At 35.0% G+C, this 19,137-nt stretch overlaps 1 protein-coding gene across 2 annotated transcripts in view; it reads left to right on the top strand.

Annotated features, from left to right (window-relative positions):
* The window catches only part of ABCD2 (ATP binding cassette subfamily D member 2), a 58,361-nt gene that overhangs the window by 3,912 nt on the left and 35,312 nt on the right, over positions 1-19,137 (top strand). For both annotated transcript variants that reach the window (XM_021092531.2, XM_085025174.1), the window contains 4 exons: positions 6,372-6,493; positions 10,596-10,764; positions 11,490-11,584; positions 15,880-16,025. In XM_021092531.2, coding sequence (XP_020948190.1) covers positions 6,372-6,493; positions 10,596-10,764; positions 11,490-11,584; positions 15,880-16,025 — 532 coding nt within the window. The remainder of the gene's footprint in view (positions 1-6,371; positions 6,494-10,595; positions 10,765-11,489; positions 11,585-15,879; positions 16,026-19,137) is intronic.

The raw sequence follows: 19,137 nt of genomic DNA, 5'->3' as shown, positions 1-19,137 counted from the left end.
AATAAGTTGCTTTCTCAAAAGAGAAAAAAGACACTTAACAATATATGGTCTTAAGAGTAAAATGCTAAGAAATTTGACAAAATTGTCAGATATTCATAGTAAATACCAATATGTCTTTGAATGTTTTTAAAGTTTCATGTATACTGTATATTAGGGAGTATCCCAATGACAAAATTATGGTGTTGTCTTTGGAAGAACTTGTCTTATTAGAAAACTCTAGCGTATTCAACATAGAACAGAGAAAATGCAGCTATTAATGGTGACAAATTATCCCCACAGAGACCAGTAAGAAGTAAACAATGTATGAAAAAAAAAAATCTAACAGTCTTACTTCTGTAGGTGATGTAATAAAATATTTAAAATAAATCTCCTGCATATCCTGAAAATACCATATTAAATTAGAGAACATTAAAATTTTGGATTGCAATTATGATAATAATCACGTTGATGCACATGAAACTTAAAATAGTTATTAAAGCTACTTTTCAAAAGAAAGTTTTATAAAGAGAAAAGCAATATAGGAGAACAGAGGAATAAAGTGAATTTGTATGATAACATTGTTATGAGAATGTGTTTTAATGTTTTCTATATTTTTAAATTTTTTATTGAAGTATAGTTGATTTACAATTTTTGTGTTAGTTTCTGATATCTATGTGTATGTGTGTGTGAATATATATATATATATTCTTTTTCATATTCTTTTCCATTAGGGTTTATTAAAGGATATTGAATATAGTTCCCTGTGCTGTACAGTAGCACCTTGTTTATTCTATATATAATAATTTGCATCTGCTAATCCCAAATTCCCAGTGCATCCCTCCTGCACCTCCCTCCCCCTTGGCAACCACAAATCTGTTTTCATAGATAAGTTCATTTGTGTCATATTTTAGATTCCACATATAGTAATATTTTGTGATATATGCCTTTCTGACTTATTTCACTTAGTATGATAATCTCTGTGTTCATCTATGTTACTGAAAATGGCATTATTTCATTCTTTTTATAGCTTTTATATTTTGTATCCATAATCTGTCCATGGACATTTAGGTTGTTTCCATGCCTTGGCTATTGTAAACAGTGTGACTATGAACATTGGTGTTCGTGTATCTTTTCTAATTAAGAGTTTTCTCCAGATATATACCCAGGAGTAGGATTGCTGGATCATATGGTAACTGTATTTTTAGTTTCTTAAGGAACTTTCATGCTGTTCTCCACAGTGGCTGTACCAACTTGAATTCCCACCATCAGTGTAGAGGAGTTCCCTTTTCTCCTCAACCTCTTCAGCATTTATGATTTGTAGACTTTCTGGTGATGGCCATTCTAACTAGTGTAAGGTGGTACCTCATCGTAGTTTTAATTTGCATTTCTCTAATAATTACTAGTGTTGAGCATCTTTTCATGTGCCTACTTGCCCTCTGTATGTCTTTGGAAAAGTGTCTACTTAGGTCTGCTGCCCATGTTTTGATTGTGTTCTTTTTTTTTTTTTTTAATTGACCTGTCAATCACATTGTTCCCATTCCATAGGTCATCTTCTTGTTTTCTTTATGGTTTCCTTTGCTGCACAGAAGCTTTAAGTTTGATTAGGTCCTTTTTGTTTATTTTTGCTTTTAGTATTTTTAACTTGGGAGACTGACCTAAAAAAAATTTGCGTGATTTATGTTAAAGAGTGTTTTGCCTATGTTCTATTCTAGGACTTTGATGGTGTGATATATTTATGTTTAAGTCTTTAAGCCATTTTGAGTTTATTTGGTATGTGGTATGAGGAAGTACCATTACAAGTACTAACTTCATTGATTTACTGTCCACTTTTCCAACACCACTTGCTGAAGAGACTGTCTTTTCTCCATTGTATATTCTTGCTTCCTTTGCCATAGGTTAATTGACCATAGGTGTGTGGGTTTATTTCTAGACTCTCTATTCTGCTCTGTGGATCTATGTGTCTGTTTTTTTGCCAATACCAGACTGTGTTTTTTTTTTTGTTTTTTGTTTTTTTTTTTGGCCACCCCACAGAATCTAGAGTTCCTGGGCCAGGGATCAGGTCTCCCACACTGTTTTGATGACCGTAGCTTTGTAGTATTGTCTGAAGTCTGGGAGGGTTTTGCCTCCAGGTTTGTCCTATTCCTCAGGATTGCTTTGGAAATTATGGTTCCACATAAATTTTAGGATTAGTTGTTCTAGTTATGTGTAATTTGATAGGGATAACTTTAAATCTGTAGACTGCTTTGGTAGTATGACCATTTTAACAATTCTTCCAATCCAAGAGCATAGTGTATCTTTCCATTTCTTTGAATCATCTTCAGTTTCTTTGATTAATGTTCTATAGTTTTCAGCATGTAAATCTTTCACCTCCTTAGTCAGGTTTATTCCTGTGTGTGTGTGTGTGTGTGTGTGTGTGTGTGTGTGTGTGTGTGTGTGTGTGTATTTTGTCTTTTACAGCCACACTGGCGGCATATGGAGGTTCCCAGGCTAGGGGTCAAATTAGAGCTGTAGCCACCAGCCTATGCTAGAGCCACAGCAATATGGGATCTGAGCCACGTCTGTGACCTACAGCACATCTCACAGCAATGTCAGATTCTTAACCCACTGGGTGAGGCCAGGGATTGAACCCACAACCTCATGGATGCTAGTCGGGTTCGTTAACCACTGAGCCATGACGGGAACTCCATATTCCTAAGTATATTATTTTATTATTATTAAAAGAGATTTTTAAAAATTTCCTTTTCTGATATTTCATGGTTAGTTTAAGAATACAACTAAATTTCTGTATGTTGGAGTTCCTATCATGGTGCAGCAGAAACAAATCCAACTAGGATGCTGTTCAGATCTGGCATTGCTGTGGCTCTGGCGGAGGCTGGCGGCTATAGCTCCGATTGGACCCCTACTTAGCCTAGGAACCCCCGCATGCCCCGGGTGCAGCCCTGAAAAGCAAAAAAAAAAAAAAAATTCTTATGTTAATATTGTATCCTGCTACCTTGCAGAATTTGTTTATCAGCTCTAGTAGTTTTTATGTGGAATCTTTAGGGTTTTTTATATAGAATATATGTCATCTGCATCTAATGACAACTTTTCTTCTGTAATTTCTAAGGTTCCTATAGGTATGCGTATAAAGTTTGTATTCATGTATTTACTAAATATATTTGACTTACAATGACCTAACACATGAAAATATTGTTATTTTACTCAGACAAAATAATTAGTTTTTTTAGATAATGATATTGTCTTTGAGAGTTTAGGTCTTGGAATTAAATACTATATATACTAATCTAATCTTCAATCTTAAGTTACACTATGCCTTGAGTTGTCTCATGTGTTAGAAATAAATTAAGTGCCTGATATTATATATTTTGATGCAAAAATAGATGGGGAAATATATGAATAAAAGGAATGGCAAAGTGAAAAAGGATGAAAAAGTAGAATAAACGAAAGAAGTGGAATAAAATGAAGGAAGAAGCAGGCCATTGTTTGAGTCTTGATTCTGCTATTTAGTAGATTTTCATCCTTAAGAAAATTACATAAACATCGTATGCTTTAGTTTTCTGATATTTACTACAGGGATAGTAATATATGCTTTGCAGAATAGTTATGAAATTAAATATACTCAATGTGCTTTGAAACAGTCCTTGGCAAGTAGTAAGAATTTAGGTGGAAGCAATTGTTCACATTTATTATATTCTTACTATGTTAGGCTCTGGTGTCAGATTGCCTGCATTCAAATGCTAGCTTTTTTTCTTATTAGGCTGTGACTCTGGGCAAATCATTTAACCTTTTTGTGCTTCATTTTCCTCATTTCCAAAACAGGGGGATTTATGGTACGGTTGTTATGAGGATTAGAGAAGGTCATGTGTGTAGAATTTAGAACAATTCCTACATCGTAGTAAATGCTCAACAGATGTTTGCTAGCATGATTCTGTTAAAGGAGCAAGGCATTTGAAAGTGATTAGAAGTCAGAGGTAATGATACAAATAGGAGAAAGAGCTTGCATAAGTTTTTTGGAGGAGGAAAGAAAATAGTTCTGTAGTAAATTTGTTATACTATGTAACTACAACTTTAAGTAAAATATTATGGTTAGGGCAGGATTACATTTATATTCAAGTTCACACTGCGAAACTGAATATGGAATCATGTCATTTTCACATCAGAAGAGGTGCTTACAAGTAGTCATCTAGTCTGGAGCACCAGGCCTGCCTAAGGTCACACAGATGGTTAGTGGAAGCACTAAGAATAAAAGACATTATGTGATTTCTTGTGCATTGCTTTTTTCCTTTCACTATGTTTCTTCCATATTAGCTACATTGGACTTATTCTATAGGGACTTAACTTTATTTGAGACCAAGTAATCGTAGTACAGTTCATAGACTTGAAGAAATGTACAATGATGAAACCTTAGTTTTTAAAATCTTTTCTCACCTTTTCTGTGAAGTAGTAACAGATCGTGTTTTAATATATACTTATCAGAGCTGAAAAGTAGCAGCAAAATAAGCAGAAATAATATTAACTATTAAATCCTGAAATGAGAAGCTTTTGACAAAATATTTAAAGTATTTGATGAGGAAAATTGAAATGGGTTAACCGAGGATACAAAATAGATGAGTGCTTTAGTTCATGAATTTATGTCTGACACTAAGGAATCTGGCCTTTCATAGAAGTTATGCAGCTGGCTGTTGTGTGTATGACAAAATACTACAGCACTGGTCTTTAGTACCTGCCAAAGGACGACCAGTGGAATAAAAGTCATGAGATCTGTTCAGAGCTATTTGTAATTTTGTTGCTAAAAGCATGGAGAAAATCCAGTAGGTATTAGTTTGACAAAGCAACAAAGAAAGTACATGCCATATCAAACACCAGTCCATCTGTAGTAGTATTATTTCTTCTTAACAGAGGCTGTAAGCAAAAGCTATTATTCAAGCCCCTTTTAACCCAATTCGTAAAATCCCATAATTATTTTACATCACCAGCCAGATTCCCTGAGCCAAAACTATTCTTAGCACTTTAACCGATACAGCAATCACTATTTTGGTAACTTGCTGAGAATCCTTTGGCATTTTTTTGTGGCTATCTAAATTTTATCACACATTTAAATGTGTTTAAGAATATCTACATTCTGTTCCCATACTATTTATCCAATCACATCTTTATTTCTCACTTAAACCAATGCTCAAAGCCTTTCTTTTTTTATTCTTCAAGGAAACTAACTAACTTCAAGGGAACTAAAAGTGTTCTCTAGAGCAGTGATTAACTGTCGAGCTAGGAGGGACCATACTGAACTATCATAAAAGGTCCCCATAGACTCATGATTATTATTTTTTCTTTCTTTCTTTCTTTCTTTCTTTTAAGGGTGCACTTGCGACATATGGACATTCCCAGGCTAGGGGTCGAATCAGAGCTGCAGCTGCCAGCCACAGCCACAGCCACAGCAGCACCAGATCTGAACTGCATCTGTGACCTACACTACAGCTGTGGCTCTGCTGGATCTTTAACACACTGAGGGAGGCCAGGGATAAAACCCACATCCTCCTGGATCCTAGTTGGGTTCTTAACCTGCTGAGCCACAATGGAAACTCCATGGTTAATCCAATACTCAAGTAAAATCAATGCTTGACACCATAATTCTTCATTGACAGTAATTTAGGGTGTTCATCTATCTATCTATCCATTCATTCATCCATGCATCCATTCAAAACACATTAAGGAGTATTATGTTCCAGACACTCTACCGAGCACCAGGAATAAAGAATAATATACAGTTTTTCCCTTTAAGGAACTTAAAGTCCATTGGAAAAGCCAGACTGGTTTTTAGGAAAACTTGTACTAAGAAGTTTACTCTTGAAGAAAGAGCTTGATAAGAAGAAAGGTATATTAAAATCAAAAGAAATCATATTTGCAAATGCCAGAGGATAAACAGTATTTCATGTTGGTGGTGCTGCTGAACTATAGTGTGAAAGCTGAAACAGGTAGACAGAGCTAGATTATGAGAGTCAGCTACTTTGCATTTCCATTAAAGAAATCACACCAGAAATATTTGCTTAAATTGCAGTTAGTCGTATTTTATTGACTGGATCAGTAGTATTTTATTATCTAGCTATAATAAAAGCAGGGAATTGAATTTGGAAAGGGTTGAAAAAATGCTAAATAAAAATAGCCTTAATTCCTATAGATTTAATTCTTCTAACTTTCCTAGAAAAATGATAGAGCAAAGGAATTTAAATAAAATATAGCACAAATAATATACTTTAATACTTCATTAATTCCTAGGAAATTGCTGATAGTAACGAAAAATTTGCATATGGTTGTTTTAGTTACAATTTCGTTTGTATAAAATAAAGCGTTTAGTAATTTGAAAAAAACTCAATAATTCTGTAATTTGCTTTTAGATCTAGAGGATGGTCAAAAACAAGCTATGGTTAGTGAACGGACAGAAGCCTTTACCACTGCTCGAAATTTATTGGCCTCTGGAGCTGATGCTATTGAAAGGATTATGTCTTCATACAAAGAGGTACTTGCCTTTCTTATTGTCAACTTGATTAAAATAAGATATATAAAAATGAAGCAAACATAAATTACCACATATGCTTATTTTTTTGGAAACATCTTTTCTCTGCCAAAAATTGCTAAAAATATAATCAAGATAAAGGATAACTCCCAAGTGTATTATTGCTAATACCTTTTAATTTTTACACTTTCTATTGTTAACTCCTCTTTTTCTATCTATAGTACAACATATTTATTTTTAAATTCTACAAAAAGGGTCTGCAGTATAGCTTCTGAGCCAGAGAGCCTAAATTTAAATTCTTGCTCCAGTATTTACAAATTATGTGAACTTGACCTGTGTCTATTTCCTCATCTGTAATATGGGAATAATGATAGTGATGACTTTGTAGAGTCATTGCAAATTAATACCTGTATTTTAGACAATACAGAATAAGCACTCGATAAATGTTAGCCAATAATATTGCATATATGCCTTGCAAACCTTTACATATCCTTCAGGACAAGTCAAAACTTAACACCACATTTTAAAAAACTAGTCTGTGATTCCACTTTTTTTTTCTTTTTTCTTTTTAGGGACACACCCGTGGCATATGGAGGTTCCCAGGCTAGAGGTCGAATTGGAGCTGCAGTTGCTGGCTTATACTGCAGCTCACAGCAATGCCAGATCCTAAACCCACTGAGCAAGGCAGGGATCAAACCAGCATCCTCATGGATACTGGCGAGTTTGTTACCGCTGAGCCACGAAGGGAACTCCTGTGATTCCACTTTCTTCCTGACTTCCCTGCAGAGTCTGGGTTTGCCTTCTGTGTTCATAGTACATCTGGTGCTTTACCAATTATAATTGTCTGTTTCCTGTATGAGACCCTGAGTGGAAAGCAGGAACTATCTTATTCACTTCTAATGTCTATTTTAATGCTTGGGATATTGTATACTGTCAGTATATATTTCCCGAAGATATGGTAATAAGACCTACAGATATCACAGGATTAAGATTAAAAATCACCTTATTCAATTCAGATATTAAGCAATATTCTCATGAACAGTCTCACTATTAATTACTCTTGTGGCTTTTGTGTCGATTCCTTACCTAAGTATCATTATAAATTAAGCTGCTTATTAAATTTGCCTTGAATAAATTATATAAAGTTGTTGCAATTTGTGTTTTGCTGACAAAATTTTTCAATCTCATTCAACAATTGATTTATTGAATTGTTTGGTTTTTTTTTTTTTAATTAAAACCAGTTGTTTAGGCCACATACCAAAACAAGTCAATCGAATTTTTTTTCAAATAGTAATTTTGGTAATCTCGAGACAAGTTTTGGGGATAAGTTTTTTTGATACAATAAATTATTTATTATTGAAATTAAATGAAAAATCAGAATTTTTGCCATCTTGCATTGAAATACTGGCTAAGTCAGAGAGAATATCAATTCATTTTTCTAGATTGTCTCCAAAAATTGATTGCATTTCATTTTATTTTGCTTGTATGTGCATTGAATCATAGAAATTTTCCTTATCAAAAATCTCATTACTGCTATGAAAGCACATGAAAGCATCATGGATTCTCCACTAGTTCTAGAGGGAACGAGGCTTCTTTTTAGTGTCCTAGAGCAATCTACATGTCTTATATCCCAAAGCAATTTGTCCACAGTCACATTCTCAGTTTTTTTTAAAAATTGTTTTTTGCCCATTCCTCCTTGCATCTTGGTCTACTAACTTAGTGCCTCCTGCCTTTCTTTAATTACCTCTACGTTTGGTTTTGGATTTTTTTTCTCCTTTTTAACAGTCACACCTGCAGCATATGGAAGTTCCCAGGCTAGGGGTTGAATCAGAGCTGCAGCTGTTGGCCTATGCCGGTAGCCACAGGAAAGCCAGATCTGAGCTGTGCCTGTAACCTACACCACAGCTGTGGCAACACCAGATCCTTAACCCACTGAACGAGGCCAGGAATAGAATCTACATCTTCACAGACACTCTGTTGGGTTCTTAACCCACTGAGGCACAGTGGGAACTCCAGCTTTGCATTTTTTTTTTTTTTTTTTTTTTGTCTTTTTGCCTTTTTCTAGGGCCACTCCCACGGCATATGGAGGGCCCCAGCTAGGGGTTGAATTGGAGCTGCAGCTGCCGGCCTATGCCACAGCCACAGCAACGTGGGATCTGAGGCACATCTGTGACCTAAACCACAGCTCATGGCAATGCCAGATCCTTAACCCACTAAGTGAGGCCAGGGATCGAACCCGCATCCTCATGGATACTAGTCAGTTCCTTAACCACTGAGCAACATTGGGAACTCCCTGGATTTTTTTAAATGCAAATATATTTACCCTGGTTTTTTTCATTTGTTTGTTTATTTATTTATTTTGTCGTTTTGCCTTTTCTAGGGCCACTCCCACAGCATATGGAGGTTCCCAGGCTAGGGGTCCAATCAGAACTGTAGCCGCTGGCCTACGCCAGAGCCACAGCAACTCGGGATCCGAGCCACGTCTGTGACCCACACCACAGCTCGTGGCAATGCCAGATCCTTAACCCACTAAGCAAGGGCCGGATTCAAACCCTAAACCTCATGATTCCTAGTCGGATTAGTTAACCACTGCGCCATGACGGGAACTCCTACCCTGGTTTCTTTTAGACCCATATTTTGTTACTTCTTAGCTCAGTTTTCCTCTACTTGGGAAATCAAGAGATTCTTCTAGATGACATTTTAGAAATTACTCTATATAATGCCTTTAACATTAATATATAGAAATAAAATACTAATCTAATTACAGACTTGTCACACAGTAGAGATATGTGGTTGAAGCCTTTTTTTTTTTTTTTTTTTTTTTTTTTTTTGTATTTTCTAGGGCCGCTCCCGTGGCACATGGAGGTTCCCAGGCTAGGGGTTGAATCGGAGCTGTAGCCACCGGCCTACGCCAGAGCTAAAGCCACGCGGGATCCGAGCCGCATCTGCAACCTACACCACAGCTCACGGCAACGCCAGATCCTTAACCCACTGAGCAACGCCAGGGACTGAACCCGCAACCTCACGGATCCTAGTTGGATCGTTAACCACTGCGCCACAACAGGAACTCCAGTGGTAGAAGGCTTTTAACAATAATACCTGCTTAAGTTTTGCACACACAAAAATCTTACACAAATGTCGAAATTGTTTATTGCTTAAAAGACATGTCTTAGTAACATGCCTTGCTTATTGACACCAATTTCCTAGTAGACATTTATGTAAGAGAATGGTTTTTGTGCTTTCCTTTTCACCGACAAAGATTGTCTTGACAGGATGTGAGTCACCTTTCACAGTACCCCGATGATAAGGTGTTCTTTTGATAGAAAAGCAGCTGGAGTTCAACGTAAACTGGACAACCAGAGGAAGAGGAACAAGACGCCACTGTATTAAGCCTTATGTACTAAAGTGGAGATTTATCTCAATTTATAATCTCATCTAGAAAAAAGTCATAGTTAATGTTTTTCTTTGGGCATATGAATCATGTTTGGCTTGAAAAGAAGCTGAATTGTAGGATATAGACCAAAATGAATTTAGAGCTTTTCACTGCGCTCACTCCCACTATTGGTATTCTCTAGCAGGGCTGGCCAAGCTTAGAAATTTTGACAATCAACTTGACTCAGAAACGTCATTTCATAATAAGAAAAATACATTCTCTATTTAAAATCTTCTATTTTAAATTGAGAAAAGATATCAAAATAAAGGATCATTATTTCACTGAATGAATTTAAGCTTTTCCCAATACTTCCAATTTCTGGAAATGAAATTTGTCACGGTAACAGGGTCAAAGTCAGAAATTTTATTGAAAGATTTTTAAGTCTCTTTAATATTATGAAATCTTTACATTTCTCTTTGAACCCTGATTTGAATGAATATTTTTTACGTGTTTTATAATTCCAATCAAACTTAAACTAATGGTTTGCCATGCTGCTTTCTTGGGAAGATTTTTTAGTGTTATTTGTATTAGTTGTCAGATGTATTATCTGTTTTTCATGTATAATAAAATAGAATCCTCAACATTAAATCAAAAAGCTTATATGATTGTATATTTATTTAAAAGTCTGTCCTGAGTATATTAACTCTATTTTTCTCCATGTCTTGGTTTTAGATCACTGAATTAGCAGGCTATACTGCTAGAGTATACAATATGTTTTGGGTCTTTGATGAAGTAAAAAGAGGCATTTATAAGAGATCTGCTGTCATGCAAGAGTCTGAAAACCATAGCAACAGTGGAGCTAATAGGGACTTACCCCTCAATGAGACATTGGAAATCAAAGGTATTAAACACAAATGTTTTTATATTTTTCCTATATTTTAAGTGTTTATCAACAGAACCAATGTTTTTTAGAAGATAGCTTTAACCAGTTATAAGGAATCAATATCTAATATTTAAATAGTTATTCCTAAAGTTAGTGCTGCATTTTGAGGAGTAGCGACTAACATTATTATAAAAATATTATGCTTTGATTTAGGACAACATTTCTAGAATTATTTTTGGAAACTGCACACCTGGCACATATTTTTGGAAACTACACATTGTTTACTTTTAAAATGCAAATAGCAGAATTAGAGTTAATGTCATATTGCTCATCTTTCTATCAATTAGTTTGGTTATTATAGTTGTAAAAATTGTATTATTCCTTTCTGCAGCACTGTTTTGTTTGTTTTGTAGGAAAGGTTAATTTAGAGAAATAAATAGTTATATATAGTGTGGCTGGGTTATACTAGATAGAATTTAGCTTTGCTCTCATGATATTGACATTGTGTTATTGTAAAATAATATTTCTGAGATAAATTTTTCAAATAGATGTATCAAAATGTGAAAATTTACATTAGATTTGGCTTCAAATATGGTATCTATACTTACATTTGTTTCTATGATTTGTTACTGTGAATTATCTTTATAGTGCATTTATCTGTTATGCTGCATTACACTTTTAGTTATTTAATTAGCAATAACACGTGATAGCTTTTGAAACTTAAACTGTTCCTTAACTTGTAGGGAAAGTTATTGATGTGGATCATGGAATTATTTGTGAAAATGTTCCCATAATTACACCAACTGGAGAAGTGGTGGCTTCCAGGCTAAACTTCAAAGTAAGGTGATATTCAAGAATCTTCTGATTGTTGCCAACACACTAACACAAAACAACTCAGAATTCATGTACCTTATGTTAAATACTTGGAGGCACATATAGAAAGGAGGGGTAATCAAGAAAGGTATGCACAGTGTCTCAGTCACAGAAGCAGTTACTTCCTCAAAAAGCAGAGGAAAAAAAGAAATTTGATTGCTACTGCTTTATTGCCAGGTTGAAAATCAAAATTACAGTTTTGAGAGCCTATACAAGGTAAATTTGGGGAATAATAGGAAACGTCCTCAGAAATCTGGAAATAAATTTTTAATTTTTTTCCTTACAGGAGTTATTCAAAAAATACAAGCCTATGTTTTATGTATTTACTAAAATATGAGGGTAGAGGTCATCAACAAGTTTATTTCCTTTAATATACATTCTCTAAATTTAATTCATATTACCAATAATCACATCATGGATTAGGAAAAAATAATCAGAAGATTCATGAATTGGAATTTAGTGTTTTATTCTGCTGAGAATAATAGTTGCGATTTAATATTCTTTCTCAATTACAAAAACTAAGATGCAAAAATAGGTAATACATCTGAGGCTGTGATTTAAAGCATTGTAAAATTTAAACTATTTTGGGATTCAAGTACAAAATAATTTGCTAAGTATAAATTAAGTTATCTGAGCTTAGTTCAAACAATGACATGATTGGACTTGATAAAAGAATTACAAACAAAACAGTACATGTGCATTTAATGATTTTAAAATGGATTTTAGTTTTAGGTTTAGTTATTAAAGATGTATTTGCAAATGCATAAGGCTGCTGGAAGAGAATGAAACGTACTAAATGGGGGGAATTCTGTGTTAATAAATGTAAGAGAAATTGTGTTTTAACTACAATTTGGTTGGACTTTATTCTTCCACTTACAGACCTACAGAGTAGCAATTAGGTGCTAACTATATAGCATAATCTTTTTATTTTATTATTGTTGATTTACAATGTTCTGTCAATTTCTGCTGTATACAAAAGTGACCCAGTTATACATATAATATGATAATTCATATATATACACTTTCTTTTTCTCACATTATCCTCCATCATGTTCCATCACAAGTGACTAGATAGATAGTAGTTCCCAGTGCTATACAGCAGGATCTCATTGCTCATCCATTCCAAATGCAATAGATTACATCTACTAACCTCAAACTCTCAGTCCATCCCACTCCCTCCCCCTCCCCCGTGGCAACCACAAGTCTATTCTCTATGTCCATGAGTTTGTTTCTTTTCTGTAGATAGGTTCATTTGTGCCATATGTTAGATTCCAGATTTAAGCGGTGGCATATGGTATTTGTCTTTCTCTTTCTGACTTACTTCACTTAGTATGAGTCTCTAGTTCCATCCATGTTGCTGCAAATGGCATTATTTTAGGGTTTTGTTTTGTTTTGTTTTGTTTTTGCTGAGTCGTGGTCCATTGTGTATATATACCACATCTTCTTAATCCATTCATCTGTTGATGGACATTTCAGTAGTTTTCATGTCTTGGCTATTGTGAATAGTGCTGCAATGAACATAAGGGTGCACATATCTTTTTCAATGAAAGTTCTGCCTGGATATATGCCCAGGAATGGAATTGCTGGATCATGTGGTAGTTCTACATTTAGTTTTCTGTGGTAACTCCATACTGTTTTTCATAGTGGTTGTACTAGTCAGCATAGTCTTAAGTAGCTTTAAAGTAAAGCCTTTGAAGAGACCTACATGGGATATTGAACTTATTTACTAATACTTTAGCAATATATAATTTATGACTTTTTGTATAGAGGTTCTTCATCAGGTTAGTTTTCATAATATCAACTTCTGTGGCTCCATTTATTAAATGGAGGAAGATTCCAATTCTTCTACCTACCAACCCCATTATTCGGGACACATCACACTCTTTTTGTGAAAAAACTCAGAGCCAAGTTGATTTTATGTACAACGAATTTTTAAATACTTAATCTAGTAAAAGCGTCATAAATTTTGAGCCTTTACAAAGCTACATATTAATATAGTATGCTGTATGATAATTGTTTTATTTCTGAGTCAGACAAGCAGTTTTATTTGAAGTGTCAGGTCTATAAAATATAATAGAAAGTTCTATTTCCTCTGGATGGATTGGCAAATAAGCAGGTTTCTAGAGGAAAAGGTTCCTATTCTTATGTTGGCCTTTCAGAATTGACAAACCTTTGGAGAAGAAAATTCAGTAAATATGGGAATTCTTTTGCTTCACGCTATCTGTTTACTAAATATGAGAAAACCTATTCTGAAAAATAATATTAATGTAGTTGTAATGTTATATTACAACTCAAAATGTGTTAAATTTCTGAGAATTCCTAATAGAGAATGAACCTATTAAACTATTTTGCCATTTACCTTTTGCTGTGGCATATATCTTTAAAAGGTCATTTGAAAAGTATTTATGCTTCTATAAAATTAAACTTTCTTAGTCCCCTCTCTCCTGAAAGAGCAGAGCAAATCATGAAATTAATTCTTTCTGGGTTCTTCCCAGGATTTTTTTTTTTAAACTTTATTCTCTCAAAATGGTGTTTCAGTTGGGCTATAATTAGGGAGATAAATATCTGTGGATACATTTTTACAGACTCAAGCCTGCTCCTGTCTTATGTCCTTGTGGTAGCTATCTTCACTGCCTGGAAGCTCTTCCTCCAGATCTGACTGGTTGCCTCTTGTCACCCAGGCTAAGCCAAAATGTTACCTCCTCAAAAGAGGACTTTCCTGACCATGCAATCGAAATAAGTCTACCCCTCCTCCAACCTCATGGTGCTGCCATCGTTCCCTAAAACATCTTCCTTTTTTGCTATCATAATAGCATTTATCGCTAGTTCATTTTTTGTTCATTTATTTATTTTTTATTTATTTTTGTTCATTTATTTATTGCCACCTTTCCCATTGGAATGTAAGCTCCACGAGAACAGGAACTTTGTCTTAGGTGACAATGTATCCCCTGTGCCTAGAAGAATGGCAGGCACATGCAGATACTCAGTCAATGTCTGCCAAGGAAAGATCTAATTATTTACGCAGAATATGAACCTGAACCATTTTTTGCTCTTCGTATACTTATTGCATACATTCTTAGTTCCTTTATCTAAACTTCCATCAACACTCTTCCTTTTATTCCTTCCCTTCCTCCCTTCCTCTCCCCATTGCCCTCTTTCAATAAAAGATTTAACTTATGTTATACACAGCAAATGAATAATGTATATATGTGGAACTGACTTTGTATATTGACATGATTACAAATAATATAATGCCCTTTCATCTTTGAGTTTCCAAAATAATGTATTCTACATCATTGACACGTAGATAGTTGTATCTATACTACACAAAGATACATCTACAGACATACTGCAGATTTCTACTTCTCATACTTTCATACTATACTCATTTTAATCACTTATTATAAAATATCACTTGTTCTTGGAAGTAAATCAAATCTTTCAATGGTGTTCGTTTTTCCTTGATCTTCACAATACCTTTTCTTTTTTTTTCTTTCTTTTTCTCTTTTTATGGCCGCACCCATGGCATATGGAGGTTCCCAGGCTAGGGGTCTAATTGGAGCTACAGCTGCTGGCCTACGCCAGAGCCACAGCAACGCCAGAGCCACAGCAACGCCAGATCCAAGCTGTGTCTGCGACCTATACCACAGCTCATGGCAACGCTGGATCCTTATTCCACTGAGCGAGGCCAGGGATCGAACCCACAACCTCATGGTTCCTAGTTGGATTCACTTCTTCTGCACCACGACGAACTTCCCGCAATATCTTAAATACCACACTGACAGGAGTTCCCATTGTGACTCAGTGGTTAAATACTACACTGAGGAGTTCCCATCATGGTGCAGTGGAAATGAATCCGACTGGAAACTATGAGGTTGCAGGTTCCATTGAATCAAATATTATTATAAAGACAATAAATTTAATCTATTTAAATTTAAGTTTACACAGTTTCTTATTTCCATGTGGTTGTGTTCCTACATATATGTGTAATATCTGACGATAAGACTTCAATTAAAATTTTGGAAAGTCAGTGACATTCTAAGATCCATTTATTTCAGAATTGAATTATTTTATGATGCTTTTAACTTTAGAGCATAGTCAAAAACCAGATTTGATGTTCTCAATCCTGATATATTTTTCTTTGATTGCTTGCCCATCCTCGGTTATCATGTTTGAATTTTTTTTTAAATCGCTTTTAAATGCTGTCAAATGAAAATCATTTTAAAATATTATAATTTGTAATTTTATTTCTTACTTTAGGTAGAAGAAGGAATGCATCTTTTGATAACTGGTCCCAATGGTTGTGGGAAGAGTTCTCTCTTCAGAATTTTAAGTGGTCTCTGGCCTGTGTATGAAGGAGTCCTGTATAAACCACCTCCACAACACATGTTCTATATTCCACAAAGGTAAATAAGAAATTTTATATTGCAAGCAAACATTTCTTTCTGCTTTTAAATTATCTTTATTCCTTAAACTGTTTTATAGATAATCCTTAAGCATATTTTCATTAAGAGAAGCTATTAAGGAAATAAAATTTCAATTATCCTAAAAAGTTTTATACTGCTTTGATTATAATAGTTTCCAGGACAATACTACTTTTCATTTTCACATATGTCCAGTTGTAATGAACACTCAAAGACTACAGATGTTAGTCTCAAGGAATAGCAGGCTAGTCCAAAGAATAATTATATTTCCTTTATATGTCAGATTATCTCTTCTCACAAAAAAATAAATAGTACTGGATAGTATACTAATGTTTCCATCAAGCAGCATACAAATTTCTAAAATTGTTCACTTAAGTTTTAAAAGCCTTTGTAAAATAGTCTTTATTACAATTCTATATAATCAATTAATGATTTGAAACTATCTTAATTAAAAGTATTTTACTCAAAGAATGAGTGTAAAAGTAAGCACAGAAATATTTAGCAGGAACGTTGTTTCTTCTCTAGTTTTTAGCTATCTTCCTTAAAAACAGTTTACAAGTATCTAAACAGAAAGTTATACTTGAAATTTTGGAATATTCATTATGGTTGAGAGAAAATGAAATCTAAAGAAGAGACATACAGATCTCCCACTGTGGCACACTGGAACTGACAGCATCTCTGTAGTGTCAGAACTCAGATTCGATTCCCAGCCGGCACAGTGGGTTAAAGGTTCCAGCATTGCCACAGCTGCAGTGTAGGTTGCACCTGAGACTTGGATCTGATCCCTGGTCTGGGAACTCCATATGCCAGGGGGTGTCCAGAAAAGAAAAGAAAAAAAAAAAACATAAAGAAATAAGGAAGGAAGGAAAGAAGGGAGGAAGGGAGAAAGAGAGACACACCTTGGGCTCATCTGACTCATTAATTTTTTTTTTTTTTTTTTTTTTTTTTTTTTGTCTTTTTGCCTTGTTCTAGGACCACTCCCGCGGCACATGGAGGTTCCCAGGCTAGGGGTCTAATTGGAGCTGTAGCCACAGGCCTCCGCCAAAGCCACAGCAACGCAGGATCCAAGCCGAGTCTGCGACTCACACCACAGCTCACAGCAACGCCAGATTCTTAACCCACTGAACAAGGCCAGGGATCAAACCCACAACCTCATGGTTCCTAGCTGGATTCGTTAACCACTGAGCCATGACGGGAACTCCTGACTCATTAATTTTTCTATCTGACCTCACCCTGGGTTAGGTCAACATCATAAAACTACTCCTACTGTGTTAGAAGACTATTCTGTGGAACCTAATGGAGCACCTAGATTGAAAGTATGGTTCAAGAGCAGATGGAAGAGTTACATCAAATATAGTGCTATTACATCTCTCCTTTTCCTTTGTCAGAAATATTTATACCATCTTGCCCACTGGTCTAATTGTTAGATCATAAGTTTTAGTTAGGCAGATGAGGCTTTGTTGGACTTTTTCTTAAAGTAAGACCTGTGGTAGTGACAGGAAGCTATCTGAAGTGTAGAAGGATGAAGAACTGCACTGGCAGTAAGAAAATATTGAATATAAGTAGTGCTATGAATACTCATGTTTAACACAAAATAGGTAACATATTGTGATGCCAGAATCATTGACCCTTTCTGTCTGTGCTTTAGAATTCTTTGGGAAAGTCCTGGATCTGAAAACTAAATAATACAGTCAAAGTTTAAGTTGCAGACATTAATACATTAAGTAGACTGATTTTAATTTCTTATTTAGGTTATAAGGCATAAAATCATGAGGAAAAATTTCTAATGCATCATAGAATTCTAATCTCTTATTGCAAGTAAAATTATATACATAAGTTATATATCTTTAGCTATTTCTTTATGGTTGCACCCTCAATATATGCAACCCAAGTCGCAGCTACAGCAATGCCAGATCCTTTACTGCAAACCCACACATCTACAGTGACCTGAGCCACTGCAGTTAGATTCTTAACCCACTGCTCCACAGTGGGAACACACTGTTTTAGATTTCATTTATAATATAGGTACAGTTCTTGAATATAGCTGTGACCTGAGCTATAAAATACTTTTCTACGCAAAGTCATCCTTCAGAAATAAAGGAGAAATAGAGACTTTCCAAGACAAACAAAAGCTGAGGGAATTCATCTCCATTGGACCTGCCTGAGAAGAAATGCTGAAATGAGTTCTTCAAATTGAAATGAAAGGATGCTAATTATTAACATGAATACCTATGAAAATATACCACACTGGTAAAGGTAAATATGTAGTCAAATTCAGAACAATACTGTATTATGTTGGTATGTTAACTATTAATACAAAGGTTAAAGGACATGAATATTAAAAATAACTATAGCTGGTATAATTTATTAATGAATACATACTATAAAAAGAGACAAATTGTGACATTGAAAACATAAAAGGGAAAAAAAACATAAAAGGATGCAATTGAAGTTAAGTTGTTAACAACATAAAACTTATAGATGTTTTATACAAGCTTCTTAGGAACCACAAAGCAAAAGCTATAGTAGATTCACAGTAGAAAGAGAGAAGGGAGTCAGAGCATACTACTACAGAAAATGACCAAATCACAAAAAAGGCGACACAGACAAAAAAAGGAACAGGAGACAAAACAATCAGAAAACAATAAGATGTCACTAATAAGTCCTTACGTATCAATAATTAAGTGTAAATAGACTGACTTCTCCAATCAAAATGCATAGAGTGGGTGGATGGATAAAAAAACAAGACTGGGAGTTCCCACTGTGGCACAGCGGAAATGAATCTGACTAGGAACCATGAGGTTTTGGGTTCAATCCCTGGCATCGCTCAGTGGGTAGAGGATCTGGTGTTGCTGTGAGCTGTGGTGTAGGTCGCAGATGCACCTGGAATCCCACGTTGCTGTGGCTCTGGTGTAGGCTGGTGGCTACAGCTCCGATTAGAACCCAAGCCTGGGAACACCCATATGCCATGCGTGTGGCCCTTAAAAGGACAAAAAGACCAAAAAAAAAAAAAAAAGACTGAACTATATGCTCATACAAAAGACTAATTTCAGCTTTAATGATAGACATACACCAAAAGTGAAGGGATGAAAAA

The sequence above is a fragment of the Sus scrofa genome, chromosome 5 (genome assembly GCF_054392235.1).
Source record: "Sus scrofa isolate SSC_HxYL_T2T_F1_AM1 chromosome 5, Sscrofa_HxYL_maternal_Yorkshire_Landrace_v2.0, whole genome shotgun sequence".
NCBI lineage: Eukaryota > Metazoa > Chordata > Mammalia > Artiodactyla > Suidae > Sus > Sus scrofa.
This window is presented reverse-complemented; position numbering and strand designations above follow the sequence as displayed.